The sequence below is a fragment of the Camarhynchus parvulus genome, chromosome 19 (assembly GCF_901933205.1).
Source record: "Camarhynchus parvulus chromosome 19, STF_HiC, whole genome shotgun sequence".
Lineage (NCBI taxonomy): Eukaryota > Metazoa > Chordata > Aves > Passeriformes > Thraupidae > Camarhynchus > Camarhynchus parvulus.
The window spans coordinates 3,570,942-3,595,773 of record NC_044589.1 but is presented as its reverse complement, the minus strand read 5'-3'; the positions used below and the strand labels follow the sequence as shown (position 1 = coordinate 3,595,773).

The following is a 24,832-nucleotide window of genomic DNA, read 5'->3' as shown; positions in this document are numbered from 1 at the left end:
CGGCCCCGATCCGGACTCCGCGCAGAGGGTGTTGGCACCGGGCACGGTACCGGGCATCGGGCCCATCCCGTCCCTCGCGCCCCGCAGCTGGAGCGGCATCCCTCGAATCCCGCCTGCACCGCCGGAGCCCCCATCCCTTCACCCCGCCGGCCCCCACCTGCCCCCCAGTCCCCTTTCGGGCCGATGCCAGCCGGGATGCGAAACGCCCCGGTGTCACCCGGGATGCGAGACCACTCAGGTGCCAGCCACGATGCGACGCACATCCATCACCCTAAACCCCGTGGTCCCCATACCCATGGGCGCAGCCCCCCCGTTCTCCCACACCGCCTGCCTTGGCAGCTCCCCCTCTTTCCAGCTTTTTTGGCAGAGACGCGCCGGCTTGGAGAGAGCAGCGAGGAATTAAAAAAAATTAAAAAAAAAAAAAGGGGGAAAGGAAAAAAACCCTCCCCGAGCAGCCAGCCCAATCGGCAGGAGAGGCTCGTGTGTGTTTGGCCTTTCCTCATGACGTAGTGTCCTGTGCCTCTCCCCCCCGCTCCCTCTCCTTTTCCCCTCCCTCCTCGCCCCCCTCCCCTTCCCCTCGCATCCTTGGAAGCAACAATTAAGCAGCTCTGGGATAAAACACACAGCCCGCGGGAGCACGGGGGCATTGCTTCAAGAGATGGCAAGGCAGGCAGCTGCACCCCTCCTCCCCGGAGTCCTCCTCCTCCTCTCCATCCTCCCGGCTACTCAGCAAGGAGGTAAGGAACGGAAGGCTCCTTCCGTAGCCCGGCCAGCTTCGCTCCGGTCCTGCGGGGACCCTCCGCGGGCACCGGGGCTGCGACACCCCCACCCCCCGGGCAACCCCTCGCCTGCCCCTGCTGCCCCGGCTGCCCAGCCCCGAGCAGGCACAGGCACCCACCTTGCCCGCCTCCCCGAGGGTGGGCGGGCAGGCCGCGGTGCCACCTCTGCCGAGGGCTCTTTGCTCCCCAAACCGACAGGTGGCTTGTGCCATGCCCGGGTGGGACGGGATGTCACCGAGGGTGGTGACACGGGGCAGTCGGTAACGGCACCGCTGCACCACGCACTTGTCAGGGAGAGGCTGCGACGGTGTCCTGGTGAGAGGCTTGGGGACATGAGAGGTTTGGGGACATGAGAGGTTTGGGGGCATGAGAGGCTAGGGAATATGAGAGGCTTGGAGGCATTAAAGGCTCAGGAACACGCAGGCAGGGCACCGGGAAAGGCCACCAAACTCCCACGGGACTCAGAAGTGCGCGGGGCCGGGGGAAGTGTCAGCGGTGACCCCGCGGTTCGGTGGCAGCGGGAGCTCGGGGCGGTGGGTGGGTGGCAGCATCCCGCAGTCGCTGTGTGCGAGCGGCCGCTCAGTGTGTGGCCGTGACAGCCCCGGGGCTGCTGCAGCTGCACAGCGCCTCGACCCACCCCGACCGCAGGCTGGGGGTGCCCGGGGACCCGCACACCGCCCTCATCGCCCTTGTGCCACCAGCGCCGGGTCCCTGTCCCAGCGCGGTCCCAGTGCTGTGTGACAGCTCAGCCCAGGCACACGCAGGTGTGGCACACGCGGCCGGGGCGGGGAGGTGACAGCCAGCACAGGGCTCTGTGACACAGCCCGGCCAGCGCAGGGCTCTCTCTGTGTCCCGGCCGTGTGACACAGCCCGGCCAGCGCAGCCGATGCCTGCACAGTGACCAGCCCCTGTCTCGGCGTCAGGCTGGAGGCTGAGCTCCCACCCAGGCAGGGAGAACAGCTGAGCACAGATTCAGAGCCCCCGCTGAAGCGGCCAAACTGGGCAGAGGGCTTTGAGGAGGCGACAGCACCACCAGGGAGGGGACAGTCACCTCTGGAGAGCCGGGTGGTTGTGCCAAGGAGAGTGTGTGATGGGCAGAGCCACTATCGGCCATGGGGTCGGTGCCAGGGCTGTCGTGCGGGGCTTGTTGGACAGAGAGGATTGAGGACTGGAGGAGGAGAGGGGGCAGGACCCTGTGGGCAGTGCCAGAGCTGGATGGGCACCAGGGCAGCCACAGCCACCTGTCACCAAGGGCACAGCCCTCAGCAGCTCCATCTGCCCCTGCCCTGCAGCTCACAGACCCCAGCCTCGGGGTGGCCCTGGCTGTGCAGGCAGTGGGACCCCAGAGCCTGGAGCTGCCTGGGAAGTCGAGCTGCTGTTGGTGCCTAATCCTGCTCAGGGTGCTGGATGGGATGTGCTCAGTCCTGGGCACTCTCCACCTCTGGCAGTGAGAGATGTGGCTGGCTGGTCCAGGCTGGCTTTGTTCTGACCATTCAAGGCATGGCCAGCTGGGACCATCTCTGGAGGAATTTGGACCCCGGGTGAGACCCTGCAGCAGTTCCTGAGCAGCTCGGGACTGTTGGCCCCACTCCGGGCCCCAGCTCAGTCCCCAGGGGTGTTTGCAGCTTTGGGAAGCAGCTCGCAGAAGAGGTGAGCTGACCCTGGAGATGGTCCCAGTGCTGGTGGGACACGGGAGGCTCTCCCGTGGAGGACTGAGCAGTGCCTCTGCAGCCTGGTGCCTCATCCCTGCTCCTGGCAAGCCAGCCCTTGGGGACAGAGCTGGCACAGAGGCTTGGTGGCATGGTGAGGGGGGTCCCAGGGTGCTGGGGATGGTCAGGGCTCTGTCCTCCAGCACTGGCTGCCAGTGCAGCTCCAAATCAGCCTGGCAGGAGAGGGAACCCTGAGACATCCCAGGGTTGAGGGATTCATACCCAGGCTGTCACCTCAGAGAAGTGCCAAGGGCCTGAGCTGGCAGCACTCAGGAAACCCCCAGCAGCAGGTCAGGATCAGCCCCTGGGGATCTGCCCCTGAGAGCAGAGCTGTGCTGGCACTGTGGGGATCTGCACACAGGTCACTTCAGGGGGAAGGTGCTATGATTCCCTAAAGGTGCCAAGTGCAGCCTGTCCCAGCATCTGGAGCAGGGCATCCATCCCTCAGTGCTTCCATCCATCCATCAGTGCTTCCATCCATCCCTCAGCGCTTCCTGTGTGGAGCACAGGAGATTCCCCAGCAGTGACCCCCCCAAGGAGGGACAAGAGGGGCCCTGGGGAGGTCCCAGCCCTGCAAGCTCTGGGCCCACACGGGAGTAGCTCGGGTGGGAGCAGAGGGGCAGGCACTGGGTGTGGTGGCACCCAGCCTGGGGCTGTGGGGACCCTCTGAGGACAGCCAGGGTCCCCAGGGTGGGGCTGGGATGGCATCTCCCCTTCCCAGCCGGAGCCTGGCCTGCAGGGCTGCTCTCTCCCCTCCCCTCGCAGCTGGCAGGGTGCAGCTCGCCCGCCGGCGCTCGCAGATGAAAGCTGGAGCTTCAGGGGGGCTGGAGAGGAGCCAGGCCCCGGCAGCAGCCCCCCCGCTCCCCCGAGCTGCTACCAGCGAGCTCGGCCCGGGATGCAGCACAGCTTCAAAGTCGCTTGGAGACTGAATGTTTCCATAACTTTCTCCCAAGAAAAAGAAAACAGCGGAATGAGGGAAGAGGGGAAATGTCGGTGGTTTTGCACTGAGGCTCCTCCGGGTGCCCATGGGCAGAGAGCGGTGAGGTATGAGGATGTGCTGTGCTGGATTCTCTGTCCTGGCCTCGGTCTCAAAACCTATGGAATAAAGAAATCCTCTGCATTTCTGGCTTGTGAGGGGAGCTGCAAGCATTGGTGCAGATAGGAACGGTGCAGCCGATCCAAACGGGATCGGAAGCAGCTCTGGCAGGGGAACAGCGTGGATATCCACACCTGTGGATGGAGCTGGGGGGGAAATGTCCCACTCTCATAAACAAGGAGACTCCACACCAGATCCTGAGCACCTCCATGGCTCACACCCTGACACAGCTGGGGCTGCACGAGTGGCTGCGAATTCTCTGGCCCCTGGACTGAGAAGTTGTCCCTGGGGTGGGATGCAGGCTCACAGCCAGCCCAGCCCTGGAGACAGGCTGGGAGCCCAGGAAATTCCCCTTCCCAGGGTCCTGGCAGGCTCAGAGCAGAGGCAGCACAGAGCTCCTTCAGCGCTGGGAAGCTGCTGAGTCAGTCTCCCCTTCCCTGTTGTGCCAAGGGAATGAGTGGAGAGGACAAATGGGAGCACACAGACCCCAGACTGGGCTGGGGGCTGCTGGCCCCGAGGCTGGGCAAGGACAGAGATGGCCAGAGAGTGATGGCCAGAGCCCAGTGTGGTCATGGTGTCACCAGTGTGTGGGCTGTCACCAACACCTGTGCTCAGTGGTGCTGCCAGGGGGAGGGACTGGAGATGCTGGGGGGATCTGGAGAGACCCCCCCGGCAGTGCCTGCACCAGGGAACAGCTCCAGGCTGGGCTCTGGGGCAGCAGCTTGTGAAGGAGCATCCCGGGCTGTGCAGGTCCGGCCGTGCCTGGCAGCAGAGCTGCTCAGGAAGAGCTCCTGAGGGAAAGGTTTGTCCCCCCAAAGCCACCACCCAGCCACCCATCCCACTGCCTCCAGGCCATCCCATCTCCTGCCAGGCCTTGCTGACCTCCTGATGTGGGCAGGAGCAGCAGACAGAGCAGCACAGCCTCTGCAACCCTCCCAGATGTGTCCAGGCACGGAGCCCTCTCTCTGGGATGGTGCCTGGGGAGGGAGCTGTACCAGCATCACCACAGTGGGACCCTCCTGGCAGGACCCTCAGTGCCCCAGCAGGGTGGTGATGATGATAAAGGGATGAGTTTGGCAGCTGTGGCTGTAGGCAGGTGACACCTGGACATTTCTCTGGTCCCCACACTGCAGGGATGCTGCGAGAAATCCTTGTCCCAGCTTCCTTGGGAGTCTCCAGCGCTGGCACAGGGTGACAGAGGGGTGGGGAAGGTCCGTCCGGGTCACCCCAGCACCAGGGGCCTTGCCTGGTTTTGGGGGGCTGAGGCTGGGCAGGGTGATGGGGGCTGAGCAGCCCCTCCCGGGTGGGGACAGTCGCTGGCCGTGCCCGGCTCTGGCTCCCAGCGGCAGCGGGGCTGGGAGGGAGAGCTGGCGCTGAGCGGACGCTTGGAGTTTGTTGGGAAACAAGGCAGGAGCTGGAGTCGTGTTTTTCCAGGCTGGGGGGGCGGTGTGGGCGGGGAATGTGCCGGGAAAAGGAGCCGTTCTGCCCCCCTGGCCGGGAAAAGGAGCCGTTCTGTCCCCCTGGCCGGGAAAAGGAGCCGTTCTGCCCCCCTGGCCGGGAAAAGGAGCCGTTCTGTCCCCCTGGCCGGGCCGGGCCGAGCCAGAGGGCTGAGCGCATCCCTGTCCCCTCCTGTCCAGGGACACTGGCGGGACTTCGGGAGGGGATATGGGGGGGAGCAGGCCTGGGGCTCTGTGATGGGTCCTGGCACGGCTCCTCCCCTGCTTGCTGCATCCCCAGGGATGTGCTGTCCCTGATCTCCTGGGCGCTGCCCGACAGCCCTGTCACACACGGGGGTGTCCTGACACCCTGGTGCGTCCAGGAGGGGGGGCTGGGCATCTCTGCAGGTGCCCAGGGTGGAAAGGACCCGTGAGCAGGGCCCAGGGGACACTCTCCTCCCTGCCACGGGTGGGGCACAGTGTGGGGGACGCCCCAGGGTTCGCCCCATCTGCCATGGAGATGTGCAGCACAATGTGCTGTGGTGTCCCAGCCCTGCCAGCTGCCTGTCCCCCCAGGTGCTGGCACTGCCCTGCCCAGCCCCTGGGCACTGCCCAGCCCCTGGTGGTGCTGCCAGGGCTGCCCCCACCTCCCGGGCCTGGGGAGGCCCCTGCAGGTGCTCAGGCCCCAGCCAGGCCCCCACAGGGTCTCCAGTGCCCGTGCCCCCTGAGTCCATCCCCTGTGGCAGCGCAGGCACCAGGGCTGGCTGCAGCTCCCCACAGGCACTGTGGCCACAGCAGCCCCCCCACATCCTCCTGGCAGCCCCCCTGCCCTGCTCTGTCCTGCAAACCCCAGCACAGCCCCTGTCCCGCTGCCTGAAGGGGAGCTGCCCTGTGCACTGCAGCCCCCTCGTGTCCCCAACCCTTCCCTGTGCACTGCAGCCCCCTCGTGTCCCCAACCCACCTGCAAGTCCCCAGCCCACCCATGGCCCTGCTGGAGCTGGGGGCCAGCCCGGGGGGCAGCCTGGTGGCATTGGTGGCCTGCAGCAGACATGTGGCACTGCCAGGGAACAAAACAGCCAAAAAACCCTCTTGTGGCTTCTGAGCATGAGCTGAGATGACCTGGGAAGTGCTGGGACCTGGCTGGTGACCTTAGTGTCACACACACAGGCAAAGGGACACAGGGGGGTCCCATGGGTCTCAGCAGTGTCCCCCCAGCCTGTCACCCCAGTGCCACTGGCCTGAGCTGGCTCTTCCCACTGGCACCTCGGCAGGCAGGACACACCCAAGGATCCCTGGGGCAGCCCCAGAGGATGCTCCAGTGTGGCTGGGCCCATCAGGGGCTGTGGGGATGGACTGGGACAGCCCCAGGTCCCCGGCTGTGCCCAGAGCCATCCCCCAGAGCCACCCGAGGCTGCAGGGGATGGACACAGCCCTGGCTGCGGGATGGGGCAGGAGCTGGGGAGCAGAGCTGGACAGCACCAGCCCCGTGTCCCTCCTTCCCATGCAGGCCAGCTCCTGCTGACACCTGGGTCCCCACGGGGGCACCTCCAAGCCCTGCCACCACTGCCACACTGTCACAAGGCGAGGCAGGGACCTGCCTTCGAGCTCCACATCCCAACTCCTCTGCAGGGAGCAGCAGGGGAACCAGGAGGAGCCCCCTGCCTCCCTGCCTGGGCCTCTGGGGGCATTTCAACAAGGGTCTCTTCCCTTGCAGGGGTTCCTGGTGCTATCCCGGGAGGGGGAGTCCCAGGAGGAGGCTTTTTCCCAGGTAAGGGGGCCCAGGCACCACTGGGAGGGGGCATCTGCAAGGATGGTCAGGGTCCTGGGGGGTCCTTGAATGCCTTTGAGACACCTTGGAAGGCTGGGGACCTGCCAGCCAGGATCAGGCGACATGGGGACACCTTGTCTGGCTGCTCACCATAGACTCAGCACCAGCCCCACGGTGTGGGGACATGAGTGGGTGGCAGTGCCAGGCTTGCCCAGGGCTGGCACCTGCACCCTGCCCAGGAGGTCACAGCCTGTCCCCAGACCTTCAGCCAAAATCCTGGGACGTGGCAGGGGGGATGGCCCACCCCTGACACCCGTGTGACCCCCACACCTCCCCAGGGACCCTCGGGGGCCCGGCTGGGTGCTGGGGGCTCCCAGGGCACTGCTCAGACTCTGCCCTTGCTCACAGGTGCTGGAGTTGGAGGTTTGGGAGCAGGTGAGTGCTGCCCCCCCTGACAGGCTGTGCGGGGCTGGGCAGAGGGGCAGGATGCCCAGGAGATGGGCAGGGGTCTGCCCTGTCCCCCGTGTGCCCTGCCTGGGCACGCTCAGCGGGAGGATGGCTCTGACCCCTCTCCCTGCCCTCGCTCTCCCCTAGGACTCGGGGCTGCAGGGAAACCTCCCAAACCAGGTAAGAAGCCTTTCCCTGGCTCTCACCACCTCGAGGCCAGAGGCTGGGACATTTCCCAACCACTGCTGCCCTCACACTGCTTCCCCACGGCCAAGGCACACCCAGCCCTGCCCTGCCCTGCCGCACTAATCCTGCCACAGCCTCCAGGAGCCTCCTCCCACACCCTGCTTCAGCACTGCCCTCTGCCCCCAGCCCCCCAGCCCCCCCTCTGGGGGTGCTTGCTGCCTGTAAAGCTGTGCCAGCGCTGTGGGAGGAGATGCAAAGCAGGAGCTAGTGTCCTGGTGGGAAGCTGGCAATGCCTCCACCTGCCTGCCATCGGGGCCAAGCAGCTTTTGCAGAGGCTCCTGCAGCCCACGCTGGGCTTTGCCTGGCTTAGGAATGCTGGGGAGAGGGGACATCACCAGGAGAGAGCTACACACAGGCTACACACTCACCCCAGCAATGCCCAGTGAAGCACAAAGAGCTGACAGCAGCACAAGGAGTGAGAGGGAACGGGGCAAGGCAGCACCTGGCCATGACTGAAACATCAGCTGCCTGGGCCAGAAGGGGAAATTGGGGCAGGTGCTCTCAGAAAGTGGCCCTAAAGTCACAGAATCATGGAATGGATTAGGAGGGACCCTAAAGCTCACCCTGTTCCACCCCTGCCATGGCAGGGACACCTCCCACTGTCCCAGGTGCTCCCAGCCCTGTCCAGCCTGGCCTTGGGCACTGCCAGGGATCCAGGGGCAGCCCCAGCTGCCCTGGGCACCCTGTGCCAGGGCCTGCCCACCTCCAGAGCAGAGCATTTCCTGCTAACATTGAATCTAAATGTCTCCTCTTTTAGTTCAAACCACTCCCCCTTGTCCTGGCACTCCCTGCCCGGTGCCTTGATCCCCATGGAGAGATTGATGCTGCTTCAGGCAGACCCTGGGGTCCCCTCTGTGCCCTCCCCGGGGGTCCCCGCTGTGCCCAGGGCAGGGGCACCCCACAGCCTGGCCCCCCAAGTGTGCCCGGCTGCGCCGTGGGAGCTGCAGCCCGAGGCAGGGGCTGACAGCCTCCGTTTGCTCAGATTTCAGCTCGTGGAAAGAAAAACAAGGCCCTTTATTTCGGTGTAATTAAAACCAAACGCGGGGCGGCTGCGAGGCCCAGCCGAGGCCCAGCCGAGGCCCAGCCGAGCGGTGTCCGCGCCCGGAGCCAGCGGCTCCGGAATTTGCGCCTGGAGGGAGCGAGGGCTGATGAGCCCCAGATGTTGGAAGGCAGCGCTGGCCGGAGACCCAGGGACTCATTCCTCAGCCATAAACATTTTGGTTCTGTCCCCTTGTGGCCTGGCAGGATGGGGGGTGGGTGAGGCAGAGGGACGGGATGGAGGACCCGAGTGCTGGCGAGGGCATTTGTCACCCATCCCTGTGCCCGTCCCTGGGCTGTTCTCCCGTCCCCACGGTGCCACAGGGACTCCTCTGTCCCTCTGGGCCTGGCCACCCCCCACCTCACCCCGCTTCTCTTCCTAGGGGTCGGAGGACTTGGGGGACTCGGCCCCCTTGGCCTGCAGCCAGGTGAGCACTGACTACTGTCCCACCATTGCTCCGGGCCATCCCCGGGGCAATGTCCCCAGAGACCCACCTCGGGGACAGCACATCCTTTGTCCCCATCTCCACAGCTCTCCCGAGCGTGCTGGGCGGGTCCCATCTGGGCTGGGTGCCCTTCCCAGACCTGAGGGACCACAGGCACCCAGCAGGCAGCCCTGAGGGCCCCCAGCATGATGGCATCAACCACAGTGGGGTGGCCCTGCAGGAGAGGAGGCACCTGGGGTCCCTGCAGGGCCAGCAGCAGAGGGACAGTGCCTGCAGGGGGTCAGCCAGGGCCTGCAGGGGTGTCAGCACCCACTGCAGGGGTGTCAGGTGTCTGTGCCAGGTGGGATGTGGATGGGAGTGCAAATATGGGGGATGCAGGACAGGGCAGTGCCTGCTAATGCCACCTCGCCCAGCCTAACGCCAGCCCTGGCACTGCCACGCAGCCCCCAGAGCTCACCAGCCCCTGTGCCCACCGCGGGGGCAGGACACCCTCTGGGCAGCTGGTGTTTGGGGGTGCTGATGCTGGCTGTTCTCCCCACAGGTGCTGCGGGTCTGTTCCCTGGAGCCTTCCCCGGGGCGGCGTTCCCGGGAGCCGCCTCGGCCGCGGCGCTCAAGGCTGCAGCCAAAGCTGGTGAGTGCTGGGGGGGTCTGGGCAGGGCGGGCCCGGGGCTCGGGCAGCCCCCAGGGGGTGTCCCCTGGGCATCTGGGCCAGGACAGATTTCCCTGGAGCCGGGGCTGCGGGCAGGAGCTGAGGCTCTCACTGGGCTCCCCAGTGACTCCGAGGGTCCCAGGCATGGGGAATCGGCCAAACCTGAGCCCCCGGGAGCACAGACCACACGACTGCCTGGTCCCTGTGCCCAGTATGGGGGACCCAGCCCTGGGACTGCCTCAGGGTGTCCTCCCCTTCACCCTCCAAGGGCCATCCTGAGCTTGTCCCCTCTGGCACCGTTCCAGCCAGCCGCAGGTACACCCCTCTTCCCAATGCCCCCAGGTGCTGGCATTGGAGGCGTGGGTGGAATTGGTGGTCCTGGTGGCCTCGGGGTCTCCACAGGTAGGAAATACCCCTCGCTCCCAGCAGAGCCGAGCCTGGGGCAGAGCTGTCCCCGGGGTGGGCAGGAGCTGGGCCGGGGCTCAGGGCTCTCTGCTGCCCGCAGGTGCCGTGGTACCGGGCGCGGTGCAGCCCGGCCTTGGCGCGGCAGGGAAACCCCCTAAAATACCAGGTAGGTGACGGCCCCGCGTCGGGGCCGGGGCGGGGAGCGATTCTATCTGGCCCCTCATCCCTGAATTTCTTTTGTCTGCAGGTGCTGGGATTCCTGGAGCTTTTCCGGGCGGCGTGCTCCCTGGTGCAGGTGAGCTGGGGGTGCCCACCCTGCCAGCACCCCAACTCTGAGGGTGTCCCCGCCCTGCCAGCACCCCCGTGGGGAGAGCACCCTGCCCTGCTGCCTGCCTGCGTCCTGCTGCTCCTCACAGCTTCCAAAGCCCTTGGCTGAGGCTACAGTGACATTTCCACCGTGCCAAAGGCATGGGGGGACCCGGCAGCTCCATCCCGTGCCAAGCGTGGCTGGGGCAGGCAGCACCAGCGCTGGGAGAGGAGCTGGCACAGCCACCAGGGCTGGCCGAGGGAAGGAGGGGGAAGTGGCGGGAGAGAGGAATTCCTCAGTGCAAAGTAATTTGGGGGAGGAAAACTTGTGAAAACAAGATGTTTCGACACTGTCCGAAGCGTGTTGCTGGTCAGGAATGTCTTTTCCATGTCTGAAAATGCTCGAGTTATAATGAAAGACATTTGTAAGAGGGGAAAAAGAACCCCAAACCAAAAGGAAACTCAAAACCCAAAAATCCAACCCAAACGATTCCAAGGCCACAAGACTGTCTGCTTTCCTGGAGGGCTTGAGAGCCCTGTCTGGCCCCAGCCCACCGAGTATCAGCAGGGCAGGGAGCACAGCCCAGGCCTGGCTGGGGCTTTGCTGTCACCAGCGGGACTCCTCTTGAGTGCCGTGTTCCCTGCAGGCTCCCAGTCTGTTCCACAGGCAGCTCCAGGCCTGGAGCAAACCCCTCCTGGCAGCTGGAGGTGCAGGCAGCTGGCACAGGGCAGTGCCAGCAAGACCCCAAGGATGAGGGTGCCATGGTGACAGGGATTTGGAAGCTGGCTGTGGGGGTCTTGGGTACCAGTAACATCCCCAGTGAGGCCCCAGCTCACCCCTCTGCTCTCTGCTCCAGGCGTTCGCTTCCCTGGCGTGGGAGTGCTGCCCGGAGTCCCCACTGGAGCTGGAGTCAAGCCTAAAGCCCCAGGTAGGCCACCTCATCCCCTTGGAACACTGGGGTTGGTTCAGGGCTGGCTCCAGCTCGGCACCTCAGCCCAGCCTTTGGGATCACAGCCCTACAGGGCACTTGGCAGTGAAACCACTTAGGTTGATTTGTGCCTCTAGGAGCAGCCCAGGGCTCACACAGGTGTCTTTGTGTTTCCTTTCAGGAGTTGGAGCCTTTGGAGGAATTCCTGGTGAGTGTCCCATCTCTCTTGCCTGTCCTTCTCTTCCTTCCCAAGCCTCTTCCTCACAGCCATGGTCTCCCCACACCAGAAGATGCCTCAGGGCTTCCCAAGCCACCCCCTCTCCTGTGCCAGGGTGCCCTGGGGCACCCCCCTCCCTCCGGGACTGGTGGCAGCTGTGGCGCGGGCTCCAGGTGAGCGTCTGCTGTTGGTTTGCAGGACTGGGAGGTTTTGGAGGTCAGCAGCCTGGTGTCCCTCTGGGTTATCCCATCAAAGCTCCTAAGCTCCCAGGTAAGCTCCACAGCCAGCAGAGCAGCTTCACTGTGGGTGAAGGATCCCCAGCAGTCAGGAGAAGGAGCTGCCGTTCCCCAGGGCTGAGGCACGGTGCCCGCAGTGCGCCGGAGCTGGCAGTGCCTGTGCTGGCGCTGGGACAGCAGGACAGAGCTCAGGGCTCTGCTGTGCCCTGCCTGTGGCACCCCTGGGCAGCTCCTGGGGCGATGCCTGAGCATTGCCCCCGCTCGTGTGGACAGTGCTGTGCCTCTGTGCCTCCCCACGGCTGTGTAAGGTAGGAACGGTCACGTTCTGGAGACATGCTCTGGGCCAGGCCACCCTGGCATGTCCCTGCCAGCTCCTGCTGGCACAAGGCACAACCCTTGCAGGGACAGTCTGGTTTCTGTGGCTCCTGGGGTTGGGCTTGGCATTCACCTGGGCCAGGTGTCCTGGCTCAAGGAGCTGTAGCTGAGGCCGATCTCTGTCCCCACTGCCCACCTGGACAGGGCTCAGCCCCAGCCCAGGTCAGCCTGGGGGAGCTCAGCTCCCCTTTCCCAGCCCATGCTGCTCTGGGCACCTTCCCCTCCCAGCCCTGGGCCAGGTGCCAGCTCTGCCTGTCCCATGGAGGGACAGTGGCAGGTTCTGTGCCCTCCAGGGGCCATGCTGCCCCTGACTGCTCACCAGTGCATCCTGAGGAGGAGGGCAGCTCCATCCAGGCAGGGCCCCCATCCCCGTGCATCCAAACAAATTGTTGGAGGCAGGAGAGCCTCGGTGAGAAGAGCCAACCCCAGCCCAGCACATCCCAGCCCAGCTCCAGCCCCAGCAGCTCTGCTGGCTTCCCCCCAGCAGGGCCTGTGGCCACAAGCAGCAGCAGGGATCCTGGCCCACTCCAGTTTCCTGCACTGGAGCAGAGTTATGATCCTTAAGGAACCTTGGCCCTGCTGCCCGTGGGCCCCGGATGGGTTCCAGCCCCAGGATAGGGACCAGGACCATGGCGGTGTCTCCAGACCTTCCTGGGGTGCTGGGGGAGGCCAGTTTGTCACCTCTGAGGGCTCAGGGCTGGCAGTGCAAGGACAGCCTGTGCTGCTGGCTGTGGAGGCTCTTGCCTCGATGCTGTGGGTGGATCAGGGGCTGCCACACGTGGGCTGTCCCCTGCACTGTCCCTGCTGCAGTAGGTCCAGGTTGAGAGGGTAAGAGGGACAATGGGACAAGCAACATTTTCAGTGGAAAATCATCTCTTTAGATGACTTGCTCCTGGGCTGTCCCATTCTGGAGGTGGCCCTGGGGTCACTCACCTCACTGGAGGCTCAGTCTGAAGCTGTGGCTGTGGTCAGGGCCCCATTGATGCCGTAGGGATGGGGACCACTCCCCAATGTCCAGCTGCGCTTGGGTGACATTGGTTTATGCAGAGTCCCAGTGTGGGCAGGGCCTGAGCTTGCTGGCAGTGCTGGTGACATTCCCATGGACACAGCCCCAGGGCAGGGGCTGCCTTCCCATCCAGCTGGGGGTGGTAGGGAGCTGGACTTGGACCTAGCAAAACCCTTGGAGACCCAAGGCTTGGACTTCTGGCCCTTGGAGTCACCTCCATGTGTGTCACCCCTTTCCCAGCTTTAGGGTGAGCAAGGTGCTGATAAGGTGCCCCTGGATGGGCGAGGGTGGCCCTCAAGGTGCGGCACACCTGGCACAGCTCACTGTGAGCCTCTGCCTGCCAGCACCGCTGTGCTGATGTGGGACACCATGGGATTGCCTGGCAGGATGGAAGGAAATCTGGTCCCCACATGCTGGCTGCTGGGAGGGGATGGAGTCCCGTGCTCAAGGAGATGCTGTGCCATGAGTAATTCCATCCTGGCTGCAGGCAGCCACATCCCTGCCCATGGCCCCTTGCTGGAGGCACCCCCCACCCTGTGCAGCTCGAGGTGCCCCTACCAGGAATGTGGCAGCCCATGGCCTCGGGCTGCAGCCAGCAGCGATGGGAGCTGGGAACTGCTGTCCCCGTGCCAAGCCCCAGGTCCCTGCTGAGTCAGGGGCATCCCTGCCACTCCCAGTGCTGGGATCCGGCTCTTTCGCAAGGAGACATTTCCCTGGCCACAATGTCCCAGCTCACAATCCCTCCCCATCCCTTCACACCGACCTCCTAACGAGATCACGTTTCAGCCGAGGCTCCCAAGCCCTGATTCCAATTAAAGCCTTTCCTTTGAGCTGGCCGGGGTGCAGCCAGCTGGGTACAGCTCTTGCCGCGGGGCTCCCGCGGGACCCCGCGCTGGAGCGGGGTCATGGGAGGCTCCTGCACAACAGCTTCAGGCGCCACAGCCCTGGGCCTGGCTCAGAGGGGCGGCTCCTTCAGTCACTGCTTCCAAGGTGAGGGAGAACAGCATCTCCTGGCCCAGCTCCAGCACGGGGGTTTGTATCCTGGAGGATTCACTGTCACAAATGGACGGAGCCCCTGGGCCGGTGCTGCAGGGCCCTGGCAGAGCGGGACCACACCGTGGGGCAGAGGGGACAGGGCCAGCAGCAGCCAGGTGCTAACCCCCCTTCTCTCCTCTCCTCTCGTCCCCAGGTGGCTATGGACTGCCCTACACTAATGGTAAGCTGCCCCATGGTGAGTGCTTGTGTCCTCACAACCTCATGGTTGCCACTGTGACCTCGTGGCCACTGACCCTTGGGGTGGTGTGAGGGATATCCTGCTCCCAGGGCGAGGTGGTCCACTGGGGACCTCATGCCTTGCCCATGGTGGCTGTGGACCAGCCTGGGAACTCAACTCTCCTGGCATTCCTGGGAGCTGTTAATCCATAGGATATGTCCTGAGCCACTCCAGCTTCAGGCAGGGATGTTTGAACTGGGATCTCAGGTGGGGAGGAGCTGGCTTTGGCATCCCCTCGCATGCACTGGTGCCGGGGGCAGGAGATCCAAGGGGGCTGCTCCATCTGTCTCGTTGTCCCTCCCCTGGCTGGTGCCTGACGTGGCTCCACTGCTGTGTTGTGATTGCAGGCCTCAGGCCCGGCGGGATAGGAGCCGGCCTCCTGGCAGGAAAGGCAGGATACCCCACCGGGACAGGTATACCGGACCCTGCAGCCCCAGGGTGGGGAGTGGCACGGGCATGGCAGGGCAACTCGCAGCCTGTCCCCTCGCTGGCCCTGGACAGGTGCTGGGCACTGCCCGGCTGTCTGCGGCCTGCAGGGACAGCCCGGCCGGGAGCAGCACCTCCCACAGGAGAGGGGGATGGATGCTGGCAGGAGTGCCCGGTCCCCAGGGTCCCTGTGGGGTGGGGGAGCTGAGGTGGGAATGGTGCCAGGACCTGGTGACTCAGTGCCCGTGTCCCTCTGCAGGGGTCGGAGCACAGGCAGCAGCAGCGAAGGCAGCAGCAAAACTTGGTGAGTCGCCCTCTGCGGCACAAACACCAGCCATGTCCCCAGGAGGGAACTGCTCCCTGTCCCCACTCCCTCCGTCCCAGCCCCGGGGATGCTGGCTGTGTCCCCGTGTCCCTGCTGACCGCGCTGTTCCCCGCGGCAGGAGCCGGGGTCTTGCCCGGCGTTGGAGGCATCCCAGGAGTTGCGCCCGGTGTCGGCATCGGCGGTGTCCCAGGAGTTGGGGGTGAGACGATGAGAGGGCTCTGCCCTGGGGCTCAGGGAGGGTCTCCTTCCCTTACCCCACATCCCTGACTCTCTCCCGCTATCCTGGCAGTCGGAGGACCAGCAGCGGCGGCAGCAGCGGCGAAGGCAGCGGCAAAGGCGGGAGCTTTTGGTGAGTTCCTGCTGCCTCGGACACATCTTGGGACAGGGAAGATCTGTGCATCAATGCCAGGGGCTGTGTGGCTCCACAGCTGCCCCGGCAGCCCCTATCCCATTCTATGGGATGCTCTCCCTGCCCCCGTCCCGGCTCCAGCAGCTTTTCCAGCAGTGATGAAGGGCTGAGGGCCCCTCGGGATGCAGCAGCCTGGCAGGGGGCAGAGCATGCCCGCCACACGCGGTCTCTCCATGAGAGGTGGGTTCGCTCTGCCAGGTGCCAGCGGGGTGGCTGGGACTCGGTGTCTGTGCCGAGCTGTCCTTCCCTAGTGAGGGATGCTCCTGGTGATGCAGATCTCCACTGCTCCCTGTTTGACTGCACCGTGGGTGAAAAGTGAGGAGCAAATCACACAGTGGAGCATTTAGGGAAAATGTGCCAGCTGTGAGGCAGCTGGGATGTATAGCCACAGCCTTGGGGGACCCTGGGAGTCCCCAACATCCTGGGTAGCCAGGCCCCTGATGGGTGTAAGGAGCTGGGAATCAAATTCCCAAGAAGATCCCAGCTACCCTGAGGAGCTGCTTTAGGATGAGTGAGGAGCCCACCACAAAGCTGGGGCCCAAGAGACTTCTGTGACCCTGGGGCAAACCACGTCCCCACCATGGCAGAGTGGGGTGTTTGTGGGATGGTCTGACTACTCTGCTTCCCTCCAGGTCCAGGGGCAGTGCCCGGAGTCGGAGGTGTCCCTGGCTTGGTGCCCGGAGTCGGAGGTGTCCCCGGGGTGGTGCCCGTGTCGGAGCTGTCCCCGGGGTGGCAGGTGACTGTTCCAGGAGCCCTGTCCCCGTGGCCCGGCTCTGCAGGGCCATGGTGGCTGAGGCTCCGTGTCTCCCTTGTCCCCAGGGGTGCCGTCGGCAGCAGCAGCAGCAAAGGCAGCTAAGTACGGTATGTGCTGCGAGGGGCCCCGGCCCCCGGGACCCTGCCCGCCCTGGCCTGACACACGGGGGGAGCCCAGGCTCGGGCTGTCCCCTGGGAGCACTCCTGAGGGGAAATGGGGAATGCTCAGCCCAGCTCCTGGCTGCTCTCCCTGGGCCTGGTTCCATCTCTTCCCTCTCCAGGGTTTCTCCAGGCTGCTCTGTGGAAGTGAACGATGAGCCCAAATTAATGGTTTTAGATTTAACTGAATTCTTGGATTTTATGCCAACTCTGTCTTCCACCTAATGCAAGGGCTGCTGCCCAAGGGTTTAGTGCTTCTGCCATTAGGGCAGGGATTCCTGGCAGAGGAACCCCTCCCTAGGGTCACTCTCCTCCAAATTCTGGTGTAATGTTGGGATGCATCAAGTGCATCCAACTGGGTCTAGCAAGACCCACGTGTCCAGCACTCATAACCATGCAAGTTGGAGCTTGTGCACATGGACAACTGGCCGTGAGGTTCCGTGCAGGACTGGCTTCCAGGTGCTGCTCTAAAAGGCAGAGCCAGCAGTTGGTACCTGGCCAGGTCCCAGGATCTTCTTCCCCATCTTCCCTGCAGAGCCCTGGGAGTTCCCAGGAGGAGCCATGGTCAATGGCAGCTCTCGTTTCAGGGTTAAATCACTGATGCCCCCTTTCTTCCATTTCTCTTCTATAATTAGTAGAAAAGATCCCTCTGCATGGCCAGGGAAGGATGGGATTCAGGAATTCAAGCAGGAACTCAGCAGTGATTGCTCTGTGCTGTGTGGCTCTGCTGTCCATGAGGACAAAGCCCTCTGACACTCAGTCCTTGCAAAAGTGACCTGGTGCTTGTCCGTGTGACACTGATGTGTGCCAGCAGGTCCAGGCTGTCAGCTCCCCAGTCTGACCAGTGCCCCCCCTGACACCTGCTGGGAGACCCAGCCACTTCTCCTCCATGGCCTGTCTGGCTGCAAGGCTTGATGTCCCTATAACAAGGAGCAGCCTGGGCCCTGTGAGGATGAGGGTCACTGTGGTCCCTGTGCTGGTGACCTCCAGGCAATCGCTGGCAGAGTCACAGGGCTGATCAATGCCCTGCCCCGCCCCCACTGGGGGGTCTGTCCTGGAGGAGGCCGTGGATGCTCCACTCTCTGGGGCACCATGGCGACACTGAGCCATGGCAGGTGCCAGCACTGAGCTCTTGCTGCAGCCAGCTCTGATGTGTCCCCTCCTGTTCCCACAGGCGCCGGCGTTCCCGGTCGTCGGTGTGGGTGGCGTCCCCGGCCTCGTGCCCGGAGTCGGAGGTGTCCCCGGGGTGGTGCCCGGTGTCGGAGCTGTCCCCGGGGTGGCAGGTGACTGTTCCAGGAGCCCTGTCCCCGTGGCCCGGCTCTGCAGGGCCATGGTGGCTGAGGCTCCGTGTCTCCCTTGTCCCCAGGGGTGCCGTCGGGCAGCAGCAGCAGCAAAGGCAGCTAAGTACGGTATGTGCTGCGAGGGGCCCCGGCCCCCGGGACCCTGCCCGCCCTGGCCTGACACACGGGGGGAGCCCAGGCTCGGGCTGTCCCCTGGGAGCACTCCTGAGGGGAAATGGGGAATGCTCAGCCCAGCTCCTGGCTGCTCTCCCTGGGCCTGGTTCCATCTCTTCCCTCTCCAGGGTTTCTCCAGGCTGCTCTGTGGAAGTGAACGATGAGCCCAAATTAATGGTTTTAGATTTAACTGAATTCTTGGATTTTATGCCAACTCTGTCTTCCACCTAATGCAAGGGCTGCTGCCCAAGGGTTTAGTGCTTCTGCCATTAGGGCAGGGATTCCTGGCAGAGGAACCCCTCCCTAGGGTCACTCTCCTCCAAATTCTGGTGTAATGTTGGGATGCATCAAGTGCATCCAACTGGGTCTAGCAAGACCCACGTGTCCAGCACTCATAACCATGCAAGTTGGAGCTTGTGCACATGGACAACTGGCCCTGAGGTTCCGTGCAGGACTGGCTTCCAGGTGCTGCTCTAAAAGGCAGAGCCAGCAGTTGGTACCTGGCCAGGTCCCAGGATCTTCTTCTCCATCGTCACTGCAGAGCCTTGGGAGTTCCCAGGAGGAGCCATGGTCAATGGCAGCTCTCGTTTCAGGGTTAAATCACTGATGCCCCCTTTCTTCCATTTCCCTTCTATAATTAGTAGAAAAGATCCCTCTGCATGCCCAGGGAAGGATGGGATTCAGGAATTCAGGCAGGAACTCAGCAGTGATTGCTCTGTGCTGTGGTGGCTCTGCTGTCCATGAGGACAAAGCCCTCTGACACTCAGTCCTTGCAAAAGTGACCTGGTGCTTGTCCGTGTGACACTGATGTGTGCCAGCAGGTCCAGGCTGTCAGCTCCCCAGTCTGACCAATGCCCCCTCTGACACCTGCTGGGAGACCCAGCCACTTCTCCTCCATGGCCTGTCTGGCTGCAAGGCTTGATGTCCCTATAACAAGGAGCAGCCTGGGCCCTGTGAGGATGAGGGTCACTGTGGTCCCTGTGCTGGTGACCTCCAGGCAATCGCTGGCAGAGTCACAGGGCTGATCAATGCCCTGCCCTGCCCCACTGGGGTCTGTCCTGGAGGAGGCCGTGGATGCTCCACTCTCTGGGGCACCATGGCGACACTGAGCCATGGCAGGTGCCAGCACTGAGCTCTTGCTGCAGCCAGCTCTGATGTGTCCCCTCCTGTTCCCACAGGCGCCGGCGTTCCCGGTGTCGGTGTGGGTGGCGTCCCCGGCCTCGTGCCCGGTGTCGGAGCTGTCCCCGGGGTGGTGCCCGGAGTCGGAGCTGTCCCCGGGGTGGTGCCCGGAGTCGGAGCTGTCCCCGGGGTGGCAGGTGACTGTTCCAGGAGCCCTGTCCCCGTGGCCCGGCTCTGCAGGGCCATGGTGGCTGAGGCTCCGTCTCTCCCTTGTCCCCAGGGGTGCCGTCGGCAGCAGCAGCAGCAAAGGCAGCTAAGTACGGTATGTGCTGCGAGGGGCCCCGGCCCCCGGGACCCTGCCCGCCCTGGCCTGACACACGGGGGGAGCCCAGGCTTGGGCTGTCCCCTGGGAGCACTCCTGAGGGGAAATGGGGAATGCTCAGCCCAGCTCCTGGCTGCTCTCCCTGGGCCTGGTTCCATCAGCAGGGCAGGACCTTCTCCCTTTCCAGGGTTTCTCCAGGCTGCTCTGTAGAAGTGCACAATGAGCCCAAATTAATGGTTTTAGATTTAACTGAATTCTTGGATTTTGTACCAAATCCGTTTCCAGCAGCTGATCTGTTGCAGGATCTGCTACCCAAGGGCTCAGTGTTGCTGCCATTCAGGCAGAGATTCCTGGCAGAGTGGTCCTTCCCAGGGTTACTGTCCTCCTGAATATGGCGGGCTAGTGGGACCCATCAGCTATAACCATCCCCAAGGAGCTACACTGAGGCCAAGGGTCATGGCCAAAGAGCAGGGACACCTTAAGCTTGGCTAAGGGAGGAGGCAGAACTGGCCCTGAGGTTGCACACTGCATTAGGGGTCCATGTCTTTCCCCAAAGGACAAAGCCAGAATTTACCTTGCCAGGTGCCAGGACCTTCTCTTTCATTGTTACTCTGAAGCTCTGGGAATCTCCACAAGGAGCCATGTCCAATGGCAGCCCTCCTTTGAGGGTTAAACCACTGATGCCCATCTCTTCTATAATTTGTAGAAAAAATCCCTCTGCATGCCCAGGGAAGGATGGGATTCAGGAATTCAGGCAGGAACTCAGCAGTGATTGCTCTGTGCTGTGTGGCTCTGCTGTCCATGAGGACAAAGCCCTCTGACACTCAGTCCTTGCAAAAGTGACCTGGTGCTTGTCCGTGTGACACTGATGTGTGCCAGCAGGTCCAGGCTGTCAGCTCCCCAGTCTGACCAGTGCCCCCCCTGACACCTGCTGGGAGACCCAGCCACTTCTCCTCCATGGCCTGTCTGGCTGCAAGGCTTGATGTCCCTATGACAAGGAGCAGCCTGGGCCCTGTGAGGATGAGGGTCACTGTGGTCCCTGTGCTGGTGACCTCCAGGCAATCGCTGGCAGAGTCACAGGGCTGATCAATGCCCTGCCCTGCCCCACTGGGGTCTGTCCTGGAGGAGGCCGTGGATGCTCCACTCTCTGGGGCACCATGGCGACACTGAGCCATGGCAGGTGCCAGCACTGAGCTCTTGCTGCAGCCAGCTCTGATGTGTCCCCTCCTGTTCCCACAGGCGCCGGTGTTCCCGGTGTCGGTGTGGGTGGCGTCCCCGGCCTCGTGCCCGGAGTCGGAGCTGTCCCCGGGGTGGTGCCCGGAGTCGGAGCTGTCCCCGGGGTGGCAGGTGACTGTTCCAGGAGCCCTGTCCCCGTGGCCCGGCTCTGCAGGGCCATGGTGGCTGAGGCTCCGTGTCTCCCTTGTCCCCAGGGGTGCCGTCGGCAGCAGCAGCAGCAAAGGCAGCTAAGTACGGTATGTGCTGCGAGGGGCCCCGGCCCCCGGGACCCTGCCTGCCCTGGCCTGACACACGGGGGGAGCCCAGGCTCGGGCTGTCCCCTGGGAGCACTCCTGAGGGGAAATGGGGAATGCTCAGCCCAGCTCCTGGCTGCTCTTCTGGGCCTATTTTCATCTCTTCCCTCTCCAGGGTTTCTCCAGGCTGCTCTGTGGAAGTGAACAATGAGCCCAAATTCATGGCCTTAGATTTAACTGAATTCTTGGATTTTGTATCAAATCTGTTTTCCACCTGATGCAAGGTCTGCTACCCAAGGGTTCATTGCTGCTGCCATTAGGGCAGGGATTCCTGACAGAGGAACTCCTCCCTAGGGTCAGTCTCCTCCAAACTGTGGTGTAATGTTGGGATGCATCAAGTGCATCCAACTGGGTCTAGCAAGACTCAGGTGTCCAGCACTCATAACCACCCCAAGTTGGATCTTGTGCACATGGAGAATTGGCCCTGAGGTTCCGTGCAGGACTGGCTTCCAGGTGCTGCTCTAAAAGGCAGAGCCAGCAGTTGGTACCTGGCCAGGTCCCAGGATCTTCTTCTCCATCGTCACTGCAGAGCCTTGGGAGTTCCCAGGAGGAGCCATGGTCAATGGCAGCTCTTATTTCAGAGTTAAATCACTGATGCCCCCTTTCTTCCATTTCTCTTCTATAATTAGTAGAAAAGATCCCTCTGCATGGCCAGGGAAGGATGGGATTCAGGAATTCAGGCAGGAACTCTGCAGGGCTTGCTCTGTCCTGTGATGGCTCTGCTGAGCAGGGTCCCATGAGGACAAAGCTCCTTTGTGTCCCGTCAGGCTGCAAGGCTTGATGTCCCTATGACAAAGAACAGCCTGGGCCCTGTGAGGATGAGGGTCACTGTGGTCCCTGTGCTGGTGACCTCCAGGCAATCGCTGGCAGAGTCACAGGGCTGATCAATGCCCTGCCCTGCCCCACTGGGGTCTGTCCTGGAGGAGGCCGTGGATGCTCCACTCTCTGGGGCACCATGGCGACACTGAGCCATGGCAGGTGCCAGCACTGAGCTCTTGCTGCAGCCAGCTCTGATGTGTCCCCTCCTGTTCCCGCAGGCGCCGGTGTTCCCGGTGTCGGTGTGGGTGGCGTCCCCGGCCTCGTGCCCGGAGTCGGAGGTGTCCCTGGGGTGGTGCCCGGAGTCGGAGCTGTCCCCGGGGTGGTGCCCGGTGTCGGAGCTGTCCCCGGGGTGGCAGGTGACTGTTCCAGGAGCCCTGTCCCCGTGGCCCGGCTCTGCAGGGCCATGGTGGCTGAGGCTCCGTGTCTCCCTTGTCCCCAGGGGTGCCGTCGGCAGCAGCAGCAGCAAAGGCAGCTAAGTACGGTATGTGCTGTGAGGGGCCCAGGGTCACTGCCCTGTAAAACCTGGTAGGATCCTGGAATACATCCCACTGGGTCTAGCAAGACACAGAACTGATCCCTCTCCTGCCCTGCTTGGGTTTCTCCTGGTAGTGGCTGTGGATGCTCTGCTCTCCTGGCCATGATTATGAGACAGAGCCGGAAGAGGCCCAACCTTTCAGCTGTTGCTGCAGCCAGATCTGACTTCTCCCATCTTGCTCCCTGCAGGAGCTGGCGTTCCTGGCATCGCTGGCATTCCTGGTGTTCCTGGCGTTCCTGGTGTTCCTGGAGTTCCCGGTGTCCCTGGTGTTCCAGGTGTTCCTGGTGTGCCTGGGGTTCCTGGTGCTGTTCCTGGTGTTGGAGGTGAGGAGATGGGCTGTCAGCAGCCGCTGAAGGGATGCTGGCCTCAGCAGTGCCCTGACTATTGTCCCTTGTGTCCCTGCAGTTGGTGGCCCGGCAGCAGCGGCCGCAGCCAAGGCTGCAGCGAAAGCAGCGGCGATCGGTGAGTCACCACTGTCACCACCGTCACCATCGGCTGTCCCAGGGAGGGAGGAGGTGTGTTGGCACACAGGAGAGGTGGGGACACCCTGGTGCTGTGGAGGTCAGTGGGATTCCTGCTGTGGAGTCTGTCCCCTCGGACACATCCCTGAACCTCTCTGCAGGAGCAGGACGTGTTCCTGGTGTTGGTGTTCCCGGTGTTGGCGTTCCAGGTGTTGGTGTTCCCGGTGTTGGCGTTCCCGGTGTTGGCGTGCCTGGAGTGGGTGTGCCAGGTGTTGGCGTGCCCGGTCTGGTGCCTGGGGTCGGCGTTCCAGGTGAGATGGTGCCCAAGGGATGCTCGGATGTCCCCAGCAGTGCTGGTGGGACGCGTTCCTGATCCTCTCACTCCCTGTCCCCAGGAGGTCCGGCAGCCGCTGCCAAAGCAGCCGCCAAAGCAGCCAAGTACGGTAAGCTGGGATCTCTCTGGGGTTATCCCACATGTCCTGTCTCCTGCTCATCCCCACCCCAGGCTGCTCCCCTGTCGGGGATGAGGCCCAGCAGTGCCTGGGGTCCCTGGGGGTCAGGGTGAGGGACAAGCTCCCTGAAGGGCTGAATGTGGGATGAGGTTCTGGCTGTGTCAGGGCTGCTCTCCAGTGAGCTGAGCCCTGTGGAGCATCTGAGTTCACCATCCTCTCATCCTTCGGTCCATCCATACCCCATTCTGTCCACCTAGCCACAAGACCACTACCTCAGTATCCATCTGTCCCCTTCTCTGTCCATCCATCTGTACTTCTTCCACTCATCTATTCAGTCACTCTACATGCATCCACATATCCATCCATCTATCCATACATCCATCTCACCACCCCTCCATCCATCTGTCCATCTGGCCATCCCACTATCCATGTGTCCATCTTAGCATCCATTCATTCATCCATCTCACCATCCATCCAACCATCCATCCATCCTACCATCATTTCAACCAGTCCTCATCCAGCCACATACCCATCTCATAATCCATCCACCCACTCACTCCGCCCAGCCTGCCATACTTTCTCATCCAACTCCTTCTTCCACATTTCTTCCTGAGCTGAAGCCCAGTCCTTCTCTTTCTCCTTGCAGGAGCAGTTGGCCTGGCTCCTGGTGTGGGTGGCCTGGCTCCTGGTGTGGGTGGCCTGGTTCCTGGAGTAGGTGGCCTGGTTCCTGGAGTAGGTGGCCTGGTTCCTGGTGTTGGAGGTGTCCCAGGTGAGGAGGAGAAAGGCGAGGGTGAGAGCAGCCTGGCTGATGTGGGGGCAGTTCTGGGGGCAGGACAGACTTGAGGAGGACCTCAGCAGTGTCCCTGGGGGCTGCAGACAAGGCCTGAGGGATGGGCTCTGCCCAGGTTTGCTGTGAGGCCTCCCCAGGGTCTGACCCCCCCTTGCTGTCTCTGCCCAGGTGTTGGAGGTCCAGCAGCAGCAGCCAAAGCAGCAGCCAAGGCAGCCAAATTTGGTGAGTCAGCCTGGGGAGCCCCTCAGGCTCCCTACCAGCCCTGGTGTGGCTCTGACCGGTGCAGGGGATGCTGGGCACGGGCACCCAGGCCTGGCACATGATCCCACGGGATCTCTCACCCCTCTCTCCGCAGGTGCTGGGGTTGGAGGGGTGCCAGGGGTGGTGCCTGGCGTGGGCGGAGTGCCTGGAGTGACACCCGGTGTTGGTGGCGTGCCCGGCTTGGTGCCAGGGGTGGGAGTGCCTGGAACTGGCATCCTTCCTGGGGCAGGTACGTGCTGTGTCCCGCCCTGCCTGGGGACACTGGTGGCTGGGAATGCTGAAAGCCACCGAGCCACATGAAGGGGTGGCAGGGAGGGATGCGGCTGGGATGGAGGGTGGTGGCACGTGAGACGGTGTGGGGGTGACTGTCCTAACTGTCGTGTCCTCACTCACTTTGCAGGCATCCCCCAAGTAGGGGTGCAGCCTGGTGCTAAACCTCCCAAATTCGGTACGTATTCCCCTGCTCCCTGCCCCCTGCCCCAGGGCCACCTCAGACTGTCCCTGGGCACCCTTCTCCTGTGGCCATTGGGGTGCTGACCTCTCTTCCTGCCCCCTGCATGACCACTTTGCCCTGATGGCCCAGGTGTGGGAAGTGGTGTGCTGTCACCCATGGGTGCCAAGTGCCACCTGTACCCCCTGCCCTGGACTCGCTGAGGA

The 24,832-nt window shown here is 63.3% G+C and overlaps 1 protein-coding gene across 9 annotated transcripts; it reads left to right on the top strand.

The window, feature by feature from the left end:
- The first annotated feature begins 552 nt into the window (after nucleotides 1–552).
- Nucleotides 553–24,336, top strand: ELN (elastin). 9 transcript variants are annotated; one of them, XM_030962743.1, is made up of 33 exons: nucleotides 553–737; nucleotides 6,735–6,788; nucleotides 7,197–7,223; nucleotides 7,383–7,415; nucleotides 8,903–8,947; nucleotides 9,507–9,596; nucleotides 9,957–10,016; nucleotides 10,120–10,185; nucleotides 10,267–10,314; nucleotides 11,183–11,254; nucleotides 11,436–11,462; nucleotides 11,670–11,741; nucleotides 14,278–14,304; nucleotides 14,709–14,774; nucleotides 15,047–15,091; nucleotides 15,231–15,311; nucleotides 15,402–15,461; nucleotides 16,154–16,257; nucleotides 16,341–16,382; nucleotides 19,066–19,203; nucleotides 19,287–19,328; nucleotides 20,568–20,675; nucleotides 20,759–20,800; nucleotides 21,895–21,954; nucleotides 21,985–22,032; nucleotides 22,116–22,157; nucleotides 22,400–22,534; nucleotides 22,617–22,673; nucleotides 22,834–22,983; nucleotides 23,068–23,115; nucleotides 23,771–23,893; nucleotides 24,083–24,136; nucleotides 24,270–24,336. In XM_030962743.1, the coding sequence occupies exons 1-31, from the start codon at nucleotides 659–661 to the stop codon at nucleotides 23,837–23,839; spliced, it is 2,037 nt and encodes a 678-aa protein (XP_030818603.1). In that variant the 5' UTR covers nucleotides 553–658; the 3' UTR covers nucleotides 23,840–23,893; nucleotides 24,083–24,136; nucleotides 24,270–24,336. The 9 variants fall into 9 exon arrangements, with proteins under 9 accessions (XP_030818603.1, XP_030818602.1, XP_030818604.1 ...); XM_030962742.1 differs by having other exon boundaries at nucleotides 21,895–22,032; XM_030962744.1 differs by lacking the exon at nucleotides 7,383–7,415 and having other exon boundaries at nucleotides 21,895–22,032.
- Nucleotides 24,337–24,832: the final 496 nt, after the last annotated feature.

Bases quoted from the DNA above. Each gene is read 5' to 3' on its own strand.
- ELN (XM_030962742.1), top strand. From the start codon at position 659: ATGGCAAGGCAGGCAGCTGCACCCCTCCTCCCCGGAGTCCTCCTCCTC. The intron at 9,597-9,956 runs GTGAGTGCTGGG...CAATGCCCCCAG, and splicing joins CAAGGCTGCAGCCAAAGCTG to GTGCTGGCATTGGAGGCGTG. The intron at 11,255-11,435 runs GTAGGCCACCTC...GTTTCCTTTCAG, and splicing joins AGTCAAGCCTAAAGCCCCAG to GAGTTGGAGCCTTTGGAGGA.